We start from the raw sequence: 17,311 nt of genomic DNA, 5'->3' as shown, positions 1-17,311 counted from the left end.
TGGCAGGGCACAGCAAGACTGTAGGGAGCTGTTTGGGTGCAGGGTGAGGAGCTGGCCTGTGGGAAGAGCTGTATTTGGGGGGACAGAGGGCTGTTGGGGTTCAAGGTGAGATAGATGGGACTCTGTGCATGTTTGGGGGGCTTGGCTGGGGGAGGGAGGTGTGTCAGGAGAGCAGGCTACAGGGCGTGGCGGTAGGGGCCTCTGTTTGGAGAGCAGGGGGCCATAGTGCGGAGAGTGGGGGGAGGGGGCAGGGCTGTGGGTGCCAGGCTGTGTGGGGTCTCTGTGTGAGGGGAGAGGGCAGGGTGTAAGTGTGAAAGGGGGTCAATTTATGAATTTGCCAGGGTGCCAGTTAGATTTTAAACCTGAAATCTAACAAACTAGGTTTGCCAATTTATAATAGAATCCAATAGGATAACGCCTTTTACTGAGTCCCGGGAGCACTAGCTTAGCAGTTTAATGCTGGGTTCTTTTCAGATCAACTTATAACTTGAGCACCATTTATCAAATCAGGACACTTGGTTATTCTTAACCAATCAGTAATTTATTAATTCACCCAGAACCGCATCAAACATAGACACACCCGATTGCATACTACACACAATACAGATTTGCCAGCAATTATCACAGACTACAGTGGAGACTCCACAGTTATACCAAGGAACAACGCAAATCACCAAGATTTCTTATTACATTTATATATGATCATCAATTCTGAATTGTTTAGTACCTAACATTTATCAGACTTCCAAGGGTGCCCTTGTCTTTAAGGCATTTTGAAGAGTGTGCTTATTTATTTTTGACAACACTGGTCCAAAAGGGACAAGTTTAGACTATTAGAAGCAACTGCTTAAAACAGAGGGGTCACCGTGCTAGTCTGGATCTGTAGAAAGCGACAGAGTCCTGTGGCACCTTACAGACTAACGGACGTATTGGAGCATAAGCTTTGTATTCACCCACGAAAGCTCATGCTCCAATACATCTGTTAGTCTATAAGGTGCCACAGGACTTTGTTGCTTAAAACAGTTCTTTTAAATCTCTCATAGGCCAGTTTGCTTGGACATATAAAGCAGTTAAAATGTTAAAGATGGTTATTTGAGAATGTAGATGCAGGAAGATAACTTACAGTTATTTACGCTAAAGAACAGAAGGGGAAATACAATCCTTGAAATGAAGTCTCATTCTCTGAACTCTGGGATGGGGGAAAAGTACTTTCCACATGGCTAGTCCAGGCATTGTTCACACTTAGTTCTGCAGCTTCTTGTGCTGGATTCAATCAATTCCCTTAAGCATGGCACATGGTGATCTCAGTTTATATACCCTAGTGTCAGAGCTTGTTGGAGGGAGCCACCCTCTGATTCCTATTGGAGCCAACCAACTGGGTCCTCAGATTTTAGCTGGATTTCTCTGCAGCTTCCACTGCTATCCAGTAGACGGCACTGGTGTATAACAAATGTCCTATAGCCTTTTCTTATCCGAGGCTTTTTTAAAGTTTGATTTATTTCAAGTATTGTATTTCATCACGTGCCCCTACTATCAATTGGGATCTTTCCTTTTAGGGATGTAAATGTCGTTTAAAAAGTTTACCATTTAAATGATTACAAATATATAGTTTAATTGGTTAACTGAGTAAGGGGAGAGGGGCTGGGGCTGCCTGCTCCAGCCGGCCGGCCCAGGGCTGGGGTTGCTCTGGCGGTTCCGGGGTTTAATGGTTAAGGTGGGCTAACCAGTAAGACTAATCCATACTGGTTAACCAGTTAACTGTTTAATATTTTACATCCCTACTTCCTTTCAACAATTTCTCTTAATATATCAGTGTTATACCCTGGTTTATATCAACATTTCTTTTTCCTTGTGCCAGACAATTCCTATTGCTTCTAGAGGGTAGCAATTATTTACAATGTAAACCAACAAAATCCTTATACTTGTCTAAATTTGGAGGACATACTCTATATGTTCTTTGATTATACCAAGCACTTCACATTAGTTAGGACCTAAAATAGAAGAAGAGACGTTTTCCACATATAGAAGGATGTGAATCTGACTCACAAGGCAAACAAATGCACAGATTCTAATGTAGGGCGAAAGGCAGATTATTCAAGGTTTATTTGATTTACAAGGCAAGAATGTATAGTTTATAATTTGGGGTGAAAGGCAGATTATTCAAGGTTTATTTGATTTACAAGGCAAGAATGTATAGTTTATAATTTGGGGTGAAAGGCAGATTATTCAAGGTTTATTTGATTTACAAGGCAAGAATGCACAGTTTATAATGTGGGGCGAAAGCCTGTGGCTTAGATTTCTTGGGGTACCAATTTGCCCAATTTGCCCTTCAATCTTATAACCACATTTCTAGTTTGTTTAACTTGCAGCTTTCCCACCCATCTCTTCTTGATTCACTCAACTTGCAATGGGCCATTTTGCAATGGAAAACAGGGTGTGACTTGTTTGGTAACTAGGAGGTTTTTAGAGAGGTTGGGAGAGAAAAAAAATTGTGTATGTATACAAATGAGAGACTATTTCCTAGGTGATCCTGTCTTCAATTAAAGAAACTAAAATGGCCAAATAAGGGTAACACCCAACTTTGGTTGATCTGTACGGGTTTTTAGACAAAATGCCGCACATGATATGAACCAGTTTCTTATTGTTTTCAGAGGTGGATCCTATTATGGGATAAGAGGTGGATAGTATTTCTAAGGGCAGGTCTACCAGGCCAGTGCAAGGATATTTTGCGCCCTTGGCGAAACTTCCACCTTGCGCCCCCCACCCCCAACCTCCAAAAACTAGTAAACGGAGCATTATAAACAGCCTGCCAGAACGGGTAATGGCTGTTGTTTCTTTTTTACCTTTAAGACGTTACAATTGTTTGCCATTGCCTCTGATGGTGTCCCATTCAAAGTCTTACTATTGTGCAAAGCTAAACAATTGAGCCTTACATTGCATCACCAGCCAGGTTAGGCAGGGTGACAAATCCCCCTTGCCCAAAGGGCCATTATCCCCTGGTGACTATTTTCTACTACAAGTCTATAAAGCAGACTTTTAAGGTAAATACATTCCTTCAATATTACCCATGCACACATCTCACAAAGATTCTCACTCTTGACAAGTTACCAGCCTTGTGTAGATCCCTTCCACGTTCCTCTTTGTGGGGTGCAGTGAGTTTGTCAGACCTGTGGTGACAGCTGTTTGTGAAGATCAGGGGGCCCTTTGCCAAGTGGTGCTGGTGTCACAGTGAGCTTGGGGTGGCTGACATTATGGGGCAGGCACTAGGCTGGGGGGCAGGCAGTGCTGGGATGAGGCAGAGGCAGGTACCTGTCAGTCTCCAGCGCTCGGGCTGCGCCAGCAGCCTCTTCACTTCAGAGTCTCCCCGCTTGCCCGGGGGTCGCTCTCCTCTCAGGCTCCCTGACCGCTGCTGCTGCGGCTGCCTGGGAGGACGCGGGCGGGGGGCGCCGCTGCGGAGGAGACACAAGGGGCCAGCACCTGCCGGCCGAGAGCAGCAGGAACCGGGCGCCACTCGGGGGGAGTCGGGTGGCCTGAGCCCAGGGTAGCAGCAGCCTCCGCGGCAGCAGGGTTAGACAGGGAGCGTAGCCTGCCATGGGGCAGGAGAGGCCGCGCTGCTGCTGCTGCTGTTTCCCGGCCCTGCTGCGCGGCGCAAAGGACGGCTGTAGGCGGGAAACAGCAGCAGCAGAGCGGCCTCTCCCACCTCATGGCGGGCTACGTTCCCCACCTGCCCTTGCTGCTGCCACTGCCCTGGGCTCGGGCTGCCTGGCTCCCCCTCAGCCGTGCCCGATTCCTGCTGCTCTCAGCCGGCAGGTTCGGGGCCCCAGCCGAGCCCAGCCCCTTGCATCTCCTTCGCGGCGGCACCCCCCGCCCACATCCTCCTGGGCAGCCATGGCGGCAGCAGCTGGGGAGCCTGAGAGGAGGAGTGGTGCAGGGTCTCTGTTGAGGGTAGGGGCTGTGAGGTGATCTGTTGGTGGGAAGGGATAGCTCAGTGGTTTGAGCATTGGCCTGCTAAATCCAGGGTTGTGAGTTCAATTCTTCAGGGGGCTGTTTGGGGAACTGGGGTAAAAATCTGGGGATTGGTCCTGCTTTGAGCAGGGGGTTGGACTAGATACCTCCTGAGGTCCCTTCCAACCCTAATATTCTATGACTGAAGCTGGTGGGGGGCAGGGTGAACAGTAGGGATGAGGGGGTCTCTGTTGTGGGGCAGGTGGCTCTCTTGGGGAAAGGATGTGGGGACAGTTAGTCTGTAAGGTGCTACAGGACTCTTTGTCACTTTTTACAGATCCAGACTAGCACGGCGGCCCCACTGTTGTGGGTTGTGGGGGACTGCTGGGAGGGTCTGTTGGGGGGCAGGATGAAGGTGGGCTTATTGGGGGCAGAGTGAAGGCAGGGTCCTGGGAGTCTGTTGGGGGGCAGAGTGAAGGGGGGATTGCAGGGGTCTGTTGAGGGGTGAAAGGGCAGGGTGAAGGCGGGGTTTCAGGGGTCTGTTGGGGGACAGGGTGAAAACAGGTTTTTGGGGGGCAGAGTGAAGGCAGGGCTGTGGGGTTGTGGGTTGACAGGGTGAAGGCAGGTTTCGGGGGTCTGTTGTGGGCAGGGTTTTGGGGGTTTGTTGGGGGGCAGGGTGAAGGTAGGGTTGTGGGGATCTGTTGGGGGACAGGTGAAGGTGGGTCTGCTGTGGGGCAGAGTGAAGGCGGGTCATGGGGGGTCTGTTGGGGGGCAGGGTTGCGGGAGTCTGTTGGGGGCAGGGTGAAGGCAGGGTTGCAGGGGGTGTTGGGGGCAGAGTGAAGGCGGGTTTCGGGGGTCTGTTGGGGGGCAGGGTGAAGGTGGGGTCATGGGGGTCTGTTGGGGGCAGGGTGAAGGTGGGTTTCGGGGGTCTGTTGGGGGGCTGGGTGAAGGCTGGTCTGTTGGGGGGCAGGGTGAAGGCAGGTTGTGGGGGTCTGTTGGGGGGCAGAGTGAAGGTGAGGCTGTTGGGGGGCAGGGTGAAGGCGGGTCGCGGGGGTCTGTTGGGGGCTGGGTGAAGGCAGGTTGTGGGAGTCTGTTGGGGGGCAGAGTGAAGGTGAGGCTGTTGGGGGGCAGGATGAAGGTGGGTCGTGGGGGTCTGTTGGGGGCAGGATGAAGGCAGGTTGCAGGGGTTGTTGGGGGGCAGAGTGAAGGCAGGTTGCAGGGGGTGTTGGGGGGCAGAGTGAAGGCGGGTTGCAGGGGTGTGTTGGGGGCAGGGTGAAGGCAGGTTGTGGGGGTCTGTTGGGGGGCAGAGTGAAGGTGAGGCTGTTGGGGGGCAGGGTGAAGGCGGGTCGCGGGGGTCGGTTGGGGGCTGGGTGAAGGCAGGTTGTGGGGGTCTGTTGGGGGGCAGAGTGAAAGTGAGGCTGTTGGGGGGCAGGATGAAGGTGGGTCGTGGGGGTCTGTTGGGGGCAGGGTGAAGGCAGGTTGCAGGGGTTGTTGGGGGGCAGAGTGAAGGCAGGTTGCAGGGGGTGTTGGGGGCAGAGTGAAGGCAGTGTTGGGGGCAGGGTGAAGGCAGGTTGTGGGGGTCTGTTGGGGGGCAGAGTGAAGGTGAGGCTGTTGGGGGCAGGGTGAAGGTGGGTCGTGGGGGTCTGTTGGGGGCAGGATGAAGGCAGGTTGCAGGGGTTGTTGGGGGGCAGAGTGAAGGCAGGTTGCAGGGGTGTTGGGGGCAGAGTGAAGGCGGGTTGCAGGGGTGTGTTGGGGGGCAGGGTGAAGGCAGGTTGTGGGGGTCTGTTGGGGGGCAGAGTGAAGGTGAGGCTGTTGGGGGGCAGGGTGAAGGCGGGTCGCGGGGGGACTGTTGGGGGCTGGGATAAGGCAGGTTGTGGGGGTCTAATGTGGGGCAGAGTGACCGTGAGGGGGTGGGGGGGCAGGATGAAGGTGGGTCGTGGGGGTCTGTTGGGGGCAGGGTGAAGGCAGGTTGCAGGGGGTGTTGGGGGGCAGAGTGAAGGCAGGTTGCAGGGGGTGTTGGGGGGCAGAGTGAAGGCGGATCTGTTGGGGGCAGGGTGAAGGCGGGTTGCGGGGGTCTGTTGGGGGGCAGGGTGAAGGCGGGTTGCGGGGGTCTGTTGGGGGGCAGGGTGAAGGCGGGTTGCGGGGGTCTGTTGGGGGGCAGGGGCTCGTGGGGGAGCTCTGCTGGCGGGGGGCTGGGCAAGCTGCTTGCGCTGTTTACATTCTGCTGCTTCCAGGGCAACCGCTGCCTCCGCGTCCTCCGCAACCAAAGAAAACTTCCCTTTACGGACATAACGTAGCGCTCCCAGGCAGCCTGTGCTGCGTAACTCCCCCGCTACGCCCTGTAACCTACGTAAACAACTTCAAGAATAGGCTTCCCGCGCCCCGCGCAAACCACCACCTAGCTCCTAGTAGGGCTTAACAGCGGTTACTAGGACACTTCGTTTTCATCCAATCAGTGTGACGTTAGTTTATTGCTAAGGGAAACAGCCAATCACCCACGATATCAATCATTCAATCGAGCCAATGAGAAGTGCCCTAAGGAGGGCGATTGCTAATTGTGACGGAAAAACGTTAAACAGTCTGACCAATAGAGAGCGGAGTGGTATTGGGCGGGATTATCAATTTGAGTGACATCGTTTTAACCGACCGGAGAGTTCTTATTTTGCTGAGCCTCGTTATGAGCGACCATTAGCGGCAGTCGCTGTGGGCGGGGGGCAGGCACGGTGCGCGCGCAATCCGCTGGTATATAAGCGGTGGCGGTTGGCCGCTGTGACGCAGCTAGTGTGCGGGTTGCTGCGTGACGGTCGTTGTCGAAGGGTGTTGGGTGCCGCCGCCGCCATGAGGGAGATCGTGCACCTGCAGGCCGGGCAGTGCGGGAACCAGATCGGGGCCAAGGTCAGTGCAGTGTGTGGCCGGGCTGGGGGTTGGGCCGGGCCCGGGCCCGCCGGGGAGTAACGGCCGCCGTGGGGGAGGGGCGGCCCGCCTCGCCCCGCCTGACCCGCGTGTCTGTTGCAGTTCTGGGAGGTGATCAGTGACGAACACGGCATCGACCCCACCGGCACCTACCACGGCGACAGCGACCTGCAGCTGGAGCGCATCAATGTCTACTACAACGAGGCCACAGGTAGGGCTCGGCCCGCCGCCGCCCCCGCCCCGCCCCTGCCGGCCGCCCCGCGCTCACGCGCTTCCTTCTCCCGCAGGTGGCAAGTACGTGCCGCGCGCGGTGCTGGTGGATCTGGAGCCGGGCACGATGGACTCGGTGCGCTCCGGGCCTTTCGGGCAGATCTTCCGGCCCGACAACTTCGTCTTCGGTAAGTCGGGGGCCAGCGCGGGCCGGGCCCGGCGGCGGGTCTGGCCGCCACGGGGGAGAGCGGGAGCGGCCGGAGCGGGGTAAACGGTCGGGTATCTCCGTTCAGGTGGAGCTGGTCGGGGGCAGATAGAGGCGCCCTCGGAACTTCCCCTTTAGCAGACGCGTTCAGGCTGCACCGGGTATTGACAAGCGGGGAACAAAAGCTGATTTCGGTAGTTCAAAGCTAACTGATCTGAATGCAACGTTAACTAAATTGAAAGCAAAATATTTGCTACTATTTTGCTTTCAAAGTACTTGAGTGGTATCTCTTATACCTGAGTTGTAATGAGAGTGAGTACTTGGTGGGTGGGGTGGGGGAGTCTTCCCCTGGTTGAGTAATCGTTTGGGGCTCATCCTTCGTTTTGCTTGCAAGCAAAGAGCTTGCTGGGTTAATCTGATGTGAAAATGGCTCTCTTCCAGGTCAGAGTGGAGCAGGAAACAACTGGGCAAAGGGCCACTACACAGAAGGTGCAGAATTGGTTGACTCTGTATTAGATGTTGTAAGGAAAGAAGCAGAAAGCTGTGATTGTCTTCAGGGCTTTCAGCTTACCCACTCTCTTGGTGGTGGCACTGGCTCTGGCATGGGCACCCTCTTAATCAGCAAGATTCGTGAAGAGTATCCTGACAGGATCATGAACACTTTCAGTGTTGTACCATCTCCTAAAGTATCGGACACTGTAGTGGAGCCCTACAATGCCACTCTTTCTGTACACCAACTTGTAGAGAACACAGATGAAACCTATTGTATTGATAATGAAGCACTCTATGACATCTGTTTCAGAACCCTGAAGTTAACTACTCCAACATATGGTGATCTGAACCATTTGGTGTCAGCAACCATGAGTGGAGTTACCACCTGCTTGCGTTTTCCAGGTCAGCTTAATGCTGACTTGCGTAAACTAGCAGTTAACATGGTTCCTTTCCCCCGTTTGCACTTTTTTATGCCTGGCTTTGCTCCACTCACCAGCCGTGGGAGCCAACAATATCGTGCTTTAACTGTACCAGAGCTCACACAGCAGATGTTTGATGCAAAGAACATGATGGCTGCATGTGACCCACGTCATGGCCGCTATCTCACTGTAGCTGCTGTTTTTAGAGGCCGCATGTCAATGAAAGAGGTGGATGAACAAATGCTTAATGTACAAAACAAGAACAGCAGCTACTTTGTTGAATGGATTCCCAATAATGTTAAAACTGCTGTCTGTGATATCCCACCCCGGGGTCTGAAAATGTCCGCTACATTCATTGGTAACAGTACAGCTATCCAGGAGTTATTTAAGCGCATTTCTGAGCAATTTACTGCTATGTTTCGCCGGAAGGCTTTCTTGCATTGGTACACTGGAGAGGGCATGGATGAGATGGAGTTCACTGAAGCTGAGAGCAATATGAATGACCTGGTATCTGAGTATCAGCAGTACCAGGATGCCACAGCTGAGGAGGAAGGGGAGTTTGAGGAGGAAGCTGAGGAAGAGGCAGCATAAAACCTGTGCAGTAGCTACTCCTGTAAATTATGTTTAAAGCTGTATGAACTCCCTTCTCATTCAGAAACTTGTCTTTATTCCTGTCTTTACTGTGTACCTTCCACTTCTGTTTCCTGATGACTTCATGTCAAATGCTGTACAGACATCACAATTAAAGCATTTTTCACAGCGCGCAGTTTTGTTTCTGTGCTTTCTGGTAGGCTTTCCGGGTACTATTGCCAAATGTTAAGGCATAGCTGTGTCTGAGGGCTGAAAAACATCAAAAGACAGTAGTTTTATTTTTGCATAAGCATTTGCCTATTTTGCTCTTAATTTTAGTTGAAAATACTGCAACAAAACCAATTTTATGTGCTACTGTGGATAGGACTTAAGTAAGGCTATCTACTTGCAGTGTCCCCTTGCTCAGTGGACTGAAATAAGGCTATGGCCAGAGGTGTGGAGCAGTTGTGCATCTAGTGAACTGAAATGCATAATTACCCTTTCCATATGCTAATTTAGAGCAAACTTACAAAATATCCTGTATTGAATACTCTGTACACTGCAAACATTTACAGCATAATTAGTGGATGGTTTCAAAAGACTAAGTTTGTACTTAACTTGCATTGTCCCAGCGTGATGAAAGGCAGGGGTCTTTACAACATACTTAACGTGCTTTCAAGAACACCAGCAGTTTCAGTTTTGCAGGTTTGCCTGATTTTGTTTTGTAGGGGTTTTCAGGTGGAGAGGGCCTGAAATTCCTTCCTGTTGGCTGATAATTCACAAATGAGGCCCAAGATTCAAGTTAGGGGCCTATTAATTTGGGGCTTTTTTGGAGGGGGAGGAACTGGGGCTAGCAAGTCTGATAGGGAGGAATCTCCTATTATAATTTTTTTGCAGTAAAACAGGTGAAACTTAGCCCTTTTTAATGGCACCATGAGGCCTTTCAGCTCTCATCTGGCTATCACGACAGCACCAGTGCTTGCTTCTATGTCCCCTTTAAGAGTTGAGCACTATCTAAAGCGCTCACGAGAAATGAGAGCCCAGACCCGTATGGGGGAAGTCAATATACTTAAGGCTAGAGCCCCAGAGAGGGAGGTGCATAAGGCACAGATTTGTGCACTGCTGGCTGATACTTGCAAAAATCCCTCTCCCTGCCATGGAATCCTATAGGTATCTAAACTTAATGGGCCCTTCAGTTTTTACAGTAGAAGCTTCCTTAGGGCGGCTCTACACTTGAAAGGTGTAGCAACTTCTGTTAGTGTAGGTGCTCCGCCTCCTGCAGCGGGAGTAGCTATGTCAACATGAAAAGTTGTCCTTCCAACATAACAGTCTATAGCGGGGGTTAGGTTGGTTTAACTTGCTCAGGGGGGTGGATTTTTTTTATACCTGAGTGAAGTAGTTACACCCAGAGCTGGCCTTAGGGGGGAGGCAAGTGGGGGGAGGGGTTGGCCCCTAGGCCACTGTAGGGGGAGCGGGAGGGCTGTGTGTGGCCCTGTCTTAGGCCTCGGGGTGGGGCTGGCCACTTCCTGTGGGAAGTGGAGTGACCTGGCCCAAGCCTGCTCTGCTTCCCTGGCTTGGGGGGAAGGGGGAACTGTCCCCCAGAACTCACTGGTGGCATGGCTGGGAGCCAGGGGAGCGGAGCAGTTTGGGGCTGGGTTGCTCTACTTATGGGTGGGTGCAGGCCTGACTGCCTCTGGAGTCTTCAAGGGAGTGGGGGCTGGGTTAGGGTGGGGGTGGAAAGAGGCAGGGCAGAGCAGGGGTGGGGGCCCTGGGGAAGAGCCAGAGCAGGGGCTGGAGCAGCATGCAGCTGCATGGGCCACCAGGAAATTTGGTGCCCTATGGAGCTGTGTACTTTGCGTATGGGTAAGGACGGCCCTGGTTACACCATCCCAATTTCCTGGTATAGACCTGGCCTAAGTTTCTGTTTTTGGGTATGTGCCCTGCATCCTTGCTTGTGGCAGACAGGTAAGGTCCAGAGCAGTTCATGAATATGGGGAGCTCCTGTAGGCCCTATGGTGACAGATACACTCGCATGTTGCTTAACTGCATAGAAAGTAGCTGGGGGCAGATGAAGGAGCTCTTGGCTTTTAGCCCAATGTTTAAGGTAGTTATGGGGGAGACCCCCCCACCTATAGCCCCCCCTTCTGCCTGATAAGGCAAAGAGGCAGGCATCCAGTCCACCAGCTCCAATGTTTATTTAGCCAAAGTGGACCAGATTCAACAGGAGACAGAGAGAACTGCACATTCTCTAGACCAGTGGCTTGGGCACCTTCCTTAAGGGCATACAGAGCCAAGTTCAAATGCCTTCCCGTCTGGAAGAGGGGAGACTTGAAGTGGGAGTCTTTCACAACTCAGGTGCGTACCTTAACTACTGGGCTAAGAGCTAGGGGGGAGTAGCTTGTGCTGGCAGCTTCTTGCAGAGGGTTCATAAGTGATAATCCCAAGCAGAACTAGGCACCTTCCTCCAGCCTGGATTTAGGCATGAACCTCTGGAGAAGGTTGGGACACGGCACATTCTCCCCCTTCTTGGCCTCTTCTATTGGCTAGTTTAGGTGGCTGTGTGTGCTGGCTTTTGTGAATCCCATTCTTAGGAAGCCTGAGTGCTGAACTCAGATTTTTGTGAATTTCTCTGATTTTCCAAATGCCTTGGTCCCCTAGTCCTTTGATCTTTTTTTTTTTTTTTTTTGCCTCCTTGGCACAAGGCATCTCATGCAGCCCTCTAAGCTGCAGAGTTTTTTGGAGGGACATTTCAAACTTGTTCAACATTTATAACAATTCAGTTCAGCGTTGTCTAATTCCCCCTTGGGTCCCAGGACTGCTTTTGTTGCTTGGGGAGATTGTTTCCTTGGCTCTGCTTTCCCCCTTCTGAGGCATTTGCAGGGGCTCGTGTCCCTGCAGGCTTCAGGAGAGAGGTGGGCCAAGAAAACCCACTGGCAAAAGGAAAGGTCTGTGTACCCTGCTCACTCTTCTGCTTGAGTGACTTGATTGGGAGCTTGGTTGGCTCTGGGGATAGTGCAGCTTCCCTCACCTCAGTCTGGGGTGGGAGGTCATTTTGGGCCGCTCTCCCCCAGGTGGGAACGGAGGTAGGCAGGATTGGAACAACTGGCTCTGGGGCAAGCAGTTCCTCACCGCTGTGATGGGAGTGATGTCATAGGGGTTCTGCACTAGATGAAAGATGGCACCTACCTCCCTAGAGTGTGCATCAGCAGCTGTGCTGCCTGTTTCCACCTCCTCCCTGTTTCCTTGGACCATGGTTGAAGAGCACTGAACACAGCATGGGCACTTCTTGCACTGGAGAAAGCAGTAAGGGACCTTGGGGCCAAACTCCCTCCCTCTGCTGCAACTCTACTCACACCCCTTGAGGCCTGCATGGGAAACAGACTCATCTGCCTCATATGGATCCCATGCAAGAGAGAGGGGTGAAGCTTTTGGGGAGTTCATCTCTGTATCTTCTTTCAGAGGCCCTGAAGGTTCCATGTGTGGGGAGGAAGGCAATCAGACCAGCCTCTGATGACAGGGAGATCATAACTGCTTGAAATATTTTTGGATCAATCCCTGAGCCTATTTTCACTCCCTGCTCTGAAGGAGGATTATGGGGACAAACTGAAAGGGAAAATTAAATCAGCACCCTTTTCCCCTTCTCATGCTCACAGAGGGCAAAAAGCCAGATCAGTGCAGGAAAGAGCAGCCCATGGATGTGCTGCTTGTAGCCGCACACATAGGGAATTCTCTAGGAGAAGGGCCATTGTCATCAAATCATGAAATATAGATATTAAAAATAGATTTTTCACACCTAATACAGTGAAGCTGCTTAGGAGGTCTGCAAATGCTCTAGACAAGGTACAGCTGTAGCCCTTTTCCTGCTCCTTGAGAAAATAGAGGGATGGCATTTTGTGACATAACCTAAGTATTGGGGCTGTTGACCTGCAATGGCAGCTGGTGACACTGAGCCTCCTTCCCTCAGCGGCTTGCCCTATGAAGGCAAGAGGGATAGCAGCCCAGATGCAGAAGAGCAGGGACTAAGGGTTGCCTAGCTCACCATGTCCTTCTGGCCTCTATTTTATAAGGCCAAAAGGTCCCTCAGTGTGCACCAGTCTAAATTCAAGCTGGTGTCACTGTCAGAGGCAAACATGGCTCTCTTTCCTACTGGTCAAGGGCTTGGCATTTTTATCTGGGGGAGAATTTTCCTTACAGAGTCACCTCCTCTCTATCCAGGTAGCCAAGGCCAGCTGGGTAGGCACCACCTCAACCCCCTCCCTGTGAAAATTTTCAGATGGCAGCAGATCAATGAAACAAACTATATCAGAGGTGGCCAAACTTACTGGCCTTCTGAGCCATATATAACAGTCTTCAGTAGTTTGAGAGCTGGGGCACAACTGCCAGGAGCTGGGGGTTGGGACTTCAGCCCTGCTTCTGCTGAAGCCCCTAGCCCTGGCAGGTGCACCCCACAGGGCTGAAGCCCCAAGTGCCGCCTCCCTGCTGGGCAGAAGCCCCTACCACACCACCTTGCTGCAAGGCAGCAGTCCTGAGCTCTCCCACCCAGTCTGGTAAGTGGAGGATGGGGGGCTATAGGCGGGCTCTGTGAGCTCCATGTTAATGGTAAAAGAGCCTGTAGCTTGTGAGCCACAGTTTGGCCATCTCTGAACTATATACATATATATGACCTGTCATCTGCCTCATCATGCCTCCTCCACAGCCTGGCACCATGGGTGGGCAGTATAATCTAACAATCCAACAGCCCATAAGCTTCTTGAAAAAGCTAGAGGGGCACAAGTCATTTGCACATAGGATGGGCTGATTTTAATAAATTAAATAATTTTAATCTTTTGCTTTTGTCTTTTTAGTTAAAGTCTTAAAGAAAGATTGAGTCTCAATGGCTGGTATAATTTGGTGCTTTTAGCTAACCAAAAGGATAGACTGTATACATATTTCTTTAAGCGATTATCTAGCTTAACATACATTTATTAGATTCTTAAGTTTTACATTTTTGTTATGTTAGAAAAAGGTACAAAAATCTGTGTTGGGATCAGTGCTGTTCAACATATTCACAAATGATCACAGAACTGGGTGACCGGGCAACAAAATAGCAGATAAAATCAAGTGACAAGTGCAAAGTAATGCACATTGGAAAACAATCCCAATTATACATACAAAATGATGGGGGTCTAAATTAGCTGTTTCCACGCCCTAAAGAGGTCTTGGAGTCATCATGGATAGTTGTATGAAAACATCTGCTCAATGTGCAGCGGCAGTCAAAAAAGCAAACAGTGTTAGGACCCATTAGGAAAGGGCTAGCTAATAAGACAGTAAATATCATAATGCCACTATACAAATCAAAGATAGTCGCATACCTTGAATACTGTGTACAGTTGTGGTTGCCCTATCTCAAAAAAGGTATATTAGAAATGGAAAAGGTACAGAGACGGGCAACCAAATGACTAGGGGTATGGAACAGCATCTGTATGAGGAGAGATTAAAAAGACTGGATTGTTCAGCTTGGAAAAGAGACAACTAATGGGGGATAGGGTAGAGATCTATAAAGTCATGACTGGTGTGGAGAACGTGAATAAGGAACAGTCATTTACCCCTTCACATAACACAAGAACCAGGGGGTCACTCAATGAAATTAATGGGCAGCAGATTTAAAACCCACAAAAAGGAAGTACTTCTTCGCACAATGCACATTCAATCTGTGGACCTCATTGCCGGTGGATGTTGTGAAGGCCAAAAGTATAAGTGGGTTAAAAAAAGATTTAGATAGGTTCATGGAGGCTAGGTCCATCACTGGCTATTAGTCAAGATGTTCATGACTACACCACCATGCTCTGGCTGTCCCTAAGCCTCTGACTGACATATGCTGGGACTAGAGAACAGGAGTTGGATCGCTTGATAATTGCTCTCTTCTGTTCATTCTCTCTGAAGCATTGGGTATTGACCACCGGCGGAAGACAAGATACTGTGCTAGATGGTCTGACCTGGTATGACCATTCAGATGATTAATTTTCCACTTTTCCTTCAAAACCTAGGCTGTTTACAGGGCTTACAGCTTAGGAAGTTTCAGAACTTTTGTAGCATTTGGGCTCAGTGCTGAGGGAACGCTGCTTCCATTTCACACTTATCAAAGTGGATTAGGCTGTTTTTCTTTGAGACTAGTTATACTTCAGACTTTAACTCTTAACTGAAGGGCGACAAAAGGGCTGTACTTCAGCAAGACTCCTGCCTGTCTTGTAAACAAGAAGGCAAGACTGCATTCACTCTAGGTCCCAGAGGTGGTCCCGTTCAGTACCAGAAGGCGCAGCCCAGCACCCAAACTGACAGTGGCTGCATTTCTCAAATTTCTCCACTGAGCCCCTCACTCATGACCTCAGCTGTCAGGTCTTTACCAGATGTGTGTCTTTTTAACAGATGCTGTTGCCAACGTCTAGCACAAGTCCTTTGCTGAATCTTCTGTTTTGCACCCTGTTTCCACAACCATGAATATGTCCCAACCAGCTTCCCCATCATAGCCCCTGGAATCTGCTCTAAAATTATAACCAACCAACTGCTAGTTGCATAACTGCTGGTTATTGCTCATCTCTGCTTGAAATCATGAGACAGTCCTTATACAAATGTGTAGCTCCGTGGATACATATTGTCCCTTTAAGATTATGGGAGACCCCGAGAGCCACAGTCGCCTGTATTTACAGTTGGAATTTCAGTCCTGCTTTTTCCTCCTCTCTGCCTATGCTTAATTTGTTCCTGTTTCTATGCTGCACTCTCGCACTGTCTCATTGTTTCTTTTCTCCTCCTCTCCCATCAGTATGGGGAAGATCTCAGTTTTCATTTACAGAAGGGAGGGGAGAAAGGCAGAAGCTCCCTGTGAATGAGGGGGTGGAGGGTAGGATAGGGGCGCGAGGGAAGGCTAGGTGGGGAGGGCATGGCAGATAGCTCCATGCTGGGAAGGGACATCACAGCAGTTCCTATTGCTGTTCCTTGGCGGCTGGTGATGTGTGCACCCCCCTCAGCCTGTGTGCTGAGCTCCCTGCCCAGGTGCTGCTACCCTGACTCCCACCCTGGCAGCAGGTGCCTCTCCCCTTGGCCAGGTGTCTCCTCAAAGACCCTCAGGAAGGTGGGGAGAACAGAACTACTTGCTCCCCAATGGCCAGCCTGGTCTTGTGTGCCATGATGGCTACGCCAGCCCTACCTCCTGATCCTGTTCTCACCTCTGTGAGATAATGTGGGGGCAGAAAACAAGGGGGAGGGGGGCCTGGAAGAATGCATCAGCCCCCCAGTATTTCCATTGTGGGGGCACTACTCCTTCCCCACATATCTGGTATCCTGAGCTACAGTGCAGTCGCCTCTGGTTAAAAAGGAACACACAATTGTTGAAGTCAGTTCACAGTTTAGGCCTTGCTGACACTGAGCTTTCACACAGCAGTCTCTGCAAGTCAAGTGTGGGCAGCTGGCTGGGAGACTGGGTGCCCCCATTCTTGTGGCTGATGTCTCGGCCTGGGTAATACACACTTGTGTTGCTGCTCAGCTGGACAACAGCAGTGCACTCTAGCTGGGCATGAAGCTAGCAACCCTGAGGGTACCTGATACATGACGGAAATGTCCAGGGTAGGGGTTGCTGTCAATAACTCCATACTTTTGGCACAATGGAATTACCTACAAGAAGGGAAAAATTCCTTTGCGCAGGAAACATTTCTTTTCCCCTGAGACACCAGTCCAAGGCTGCATTCCACTCATGCAGGAGCTAAGAACTCAATGTTATCTATGCCTCAGCTTCAACTAGACAATGAGAAAGCCACTTGATGGCATCTTCAAGGATGGATGAAATGGAAAATGAAGTTGGATGCTATACTTATGGCATTTCACTCCATGCCTTCTTGTACATTGAAGAGGAGAGGTGGCAGAGTAGAACTCTGTGGTGGAAATTCATGTGAGATCACCTTTGGGGCAGGAAAACAATTGCCCAGTAAAGAAACAAAGCCAAAACCCGAGCATCCCATCCTGTCAGGGTCCATAGGCAAGCTATAAGCACCTCCTGATCACAAGCGGCTGACAGATCTTAGAGCCACTTTTTTTAGTATTTATCCATGGTGGAACAGTCATTGGGCCAGAGAGAGTGATTTTGTAATCTAGTAGTTAGGGCAGCCACCTATGAGGTGGGCTCCAGTCACTCTTAGGCCTGGTCTACACTGGGGGGGGGCGGGGTTCGATCTAAGGTACGTAACTTCAGCTACGCAAATAGCGTAGCTGAAGTCAAAGTACCTTCGTTCGAATTACTTACCCGTCCTCACGGCGCGGGATCGACGTTCGCGGCTCCCCCGTCGACTCCGCCACCGCCGTTCGTGGTGGTGGAGTTCCAGAGTCGACGGGAGCGTGTTCGAAGTTCAATATATCGCGACTAGATGAGACGCGATATATCGAACTCCGAGAAATCGATTGCTACCCGCCGATATGGCAGGTAGTGAAGACGTACCCTAAGTTATCCACAGTGCATTAGCGAGGGAGCACCGTGTCAGAATATCCCCATGCTCAGCGGTTAGAGCACTCGCCGGAACAGTAGGAGACC

General features: G+C 51.0%; 2 protein-coding genes across 4 annotated transcripts in view; one reads left to right on the top strand and one right to left on the bottom strand.

Moving 5' to 3' along the window:
• The first annotated feature begins 6,653 nt into the window (after nt 1–6,653).
• On the top strand, nt 6,654–8,947 carry TUBB4B (tubulin beta 4B class IVb). The gene is made up of 4 exons (XM_044992160.1): nt 6,654–6,840; nt 6,961–7,069; nt 7,146–7,256; nt 7,715–8,947. Exons 1-4 carry the CDS (start codon nt 6,784–6,786, stop codon nt 8,773–8,775), a joined length of 1,338 nt encoding a protein of 445 aa, XP_044848095.1. The 5' UTR covers nt 6,654–6,783; the 3' UTR covers nt 8,776–8,947.
• FAM166A (family with sequence similarity 166 member A) overlaps nt 8,886–17,311 on the bottom strand; it is a 65,218-nt gene continuing 56,792 nt past the window's right edge. For 2 of the 3 annotated variants that reach the window (XM_044992157.1, XM_044992158.1), the window contains one exon: nt 8,886–9,024. In XM_044992157.1, coding sequence (XP_044848092.1) covers nt 8,939–9,024 — 86 coding nt within the window. In that variant the 3' untranslated portion in view covers nt 8,886–8,938. The remainder of the gene's footprint in view (nt 9,025–17,311) is intronic. The other variant, XM_044992159.1, reaches the window with a different exon arrangement.

The sequence above is a fragment of the Mauremys mutica genome, chromosome 18 (assembly GCF_020497125.1).
Source record: "Mauremys mutica isolate MM-2020 ecotype Southern chromosome 18, ASM2049712v1, whole genome shotgun sequence".
Classification (NCBI taxonomy): Eukaryota; Metazoa; Chordata; order Testudines; family Geoemydidae; genus Mauremys; species Mauremys mutica.
This window is presented reverse-complemented; position numbering and strand designations above follow the sequence as displayed.

Coding starts and splice junctions, on each gene's coding strand:
- TUBB4B (XM_044992160.1), top strand. CDS start 6,784: ATGAGGGAGATCGTGCACCTGCAGGCCGGGCAGTGCGGGAACCAGATC. Junction 6,841..6,960: donor GGAACCAGATCGGGGCCAAG/GTCAGTGCAGTG, acceptor TGTCTGTTGCAG/TTCTGGGAGGTGATCAGTGA. Junction 7,070..7,145: donor CTACTACAACGAGGCCACAG/GTAGGGCTCGGC, acceptor CTTCTCCCGCAG/GTGGCAAGTACGTGCCGCGC.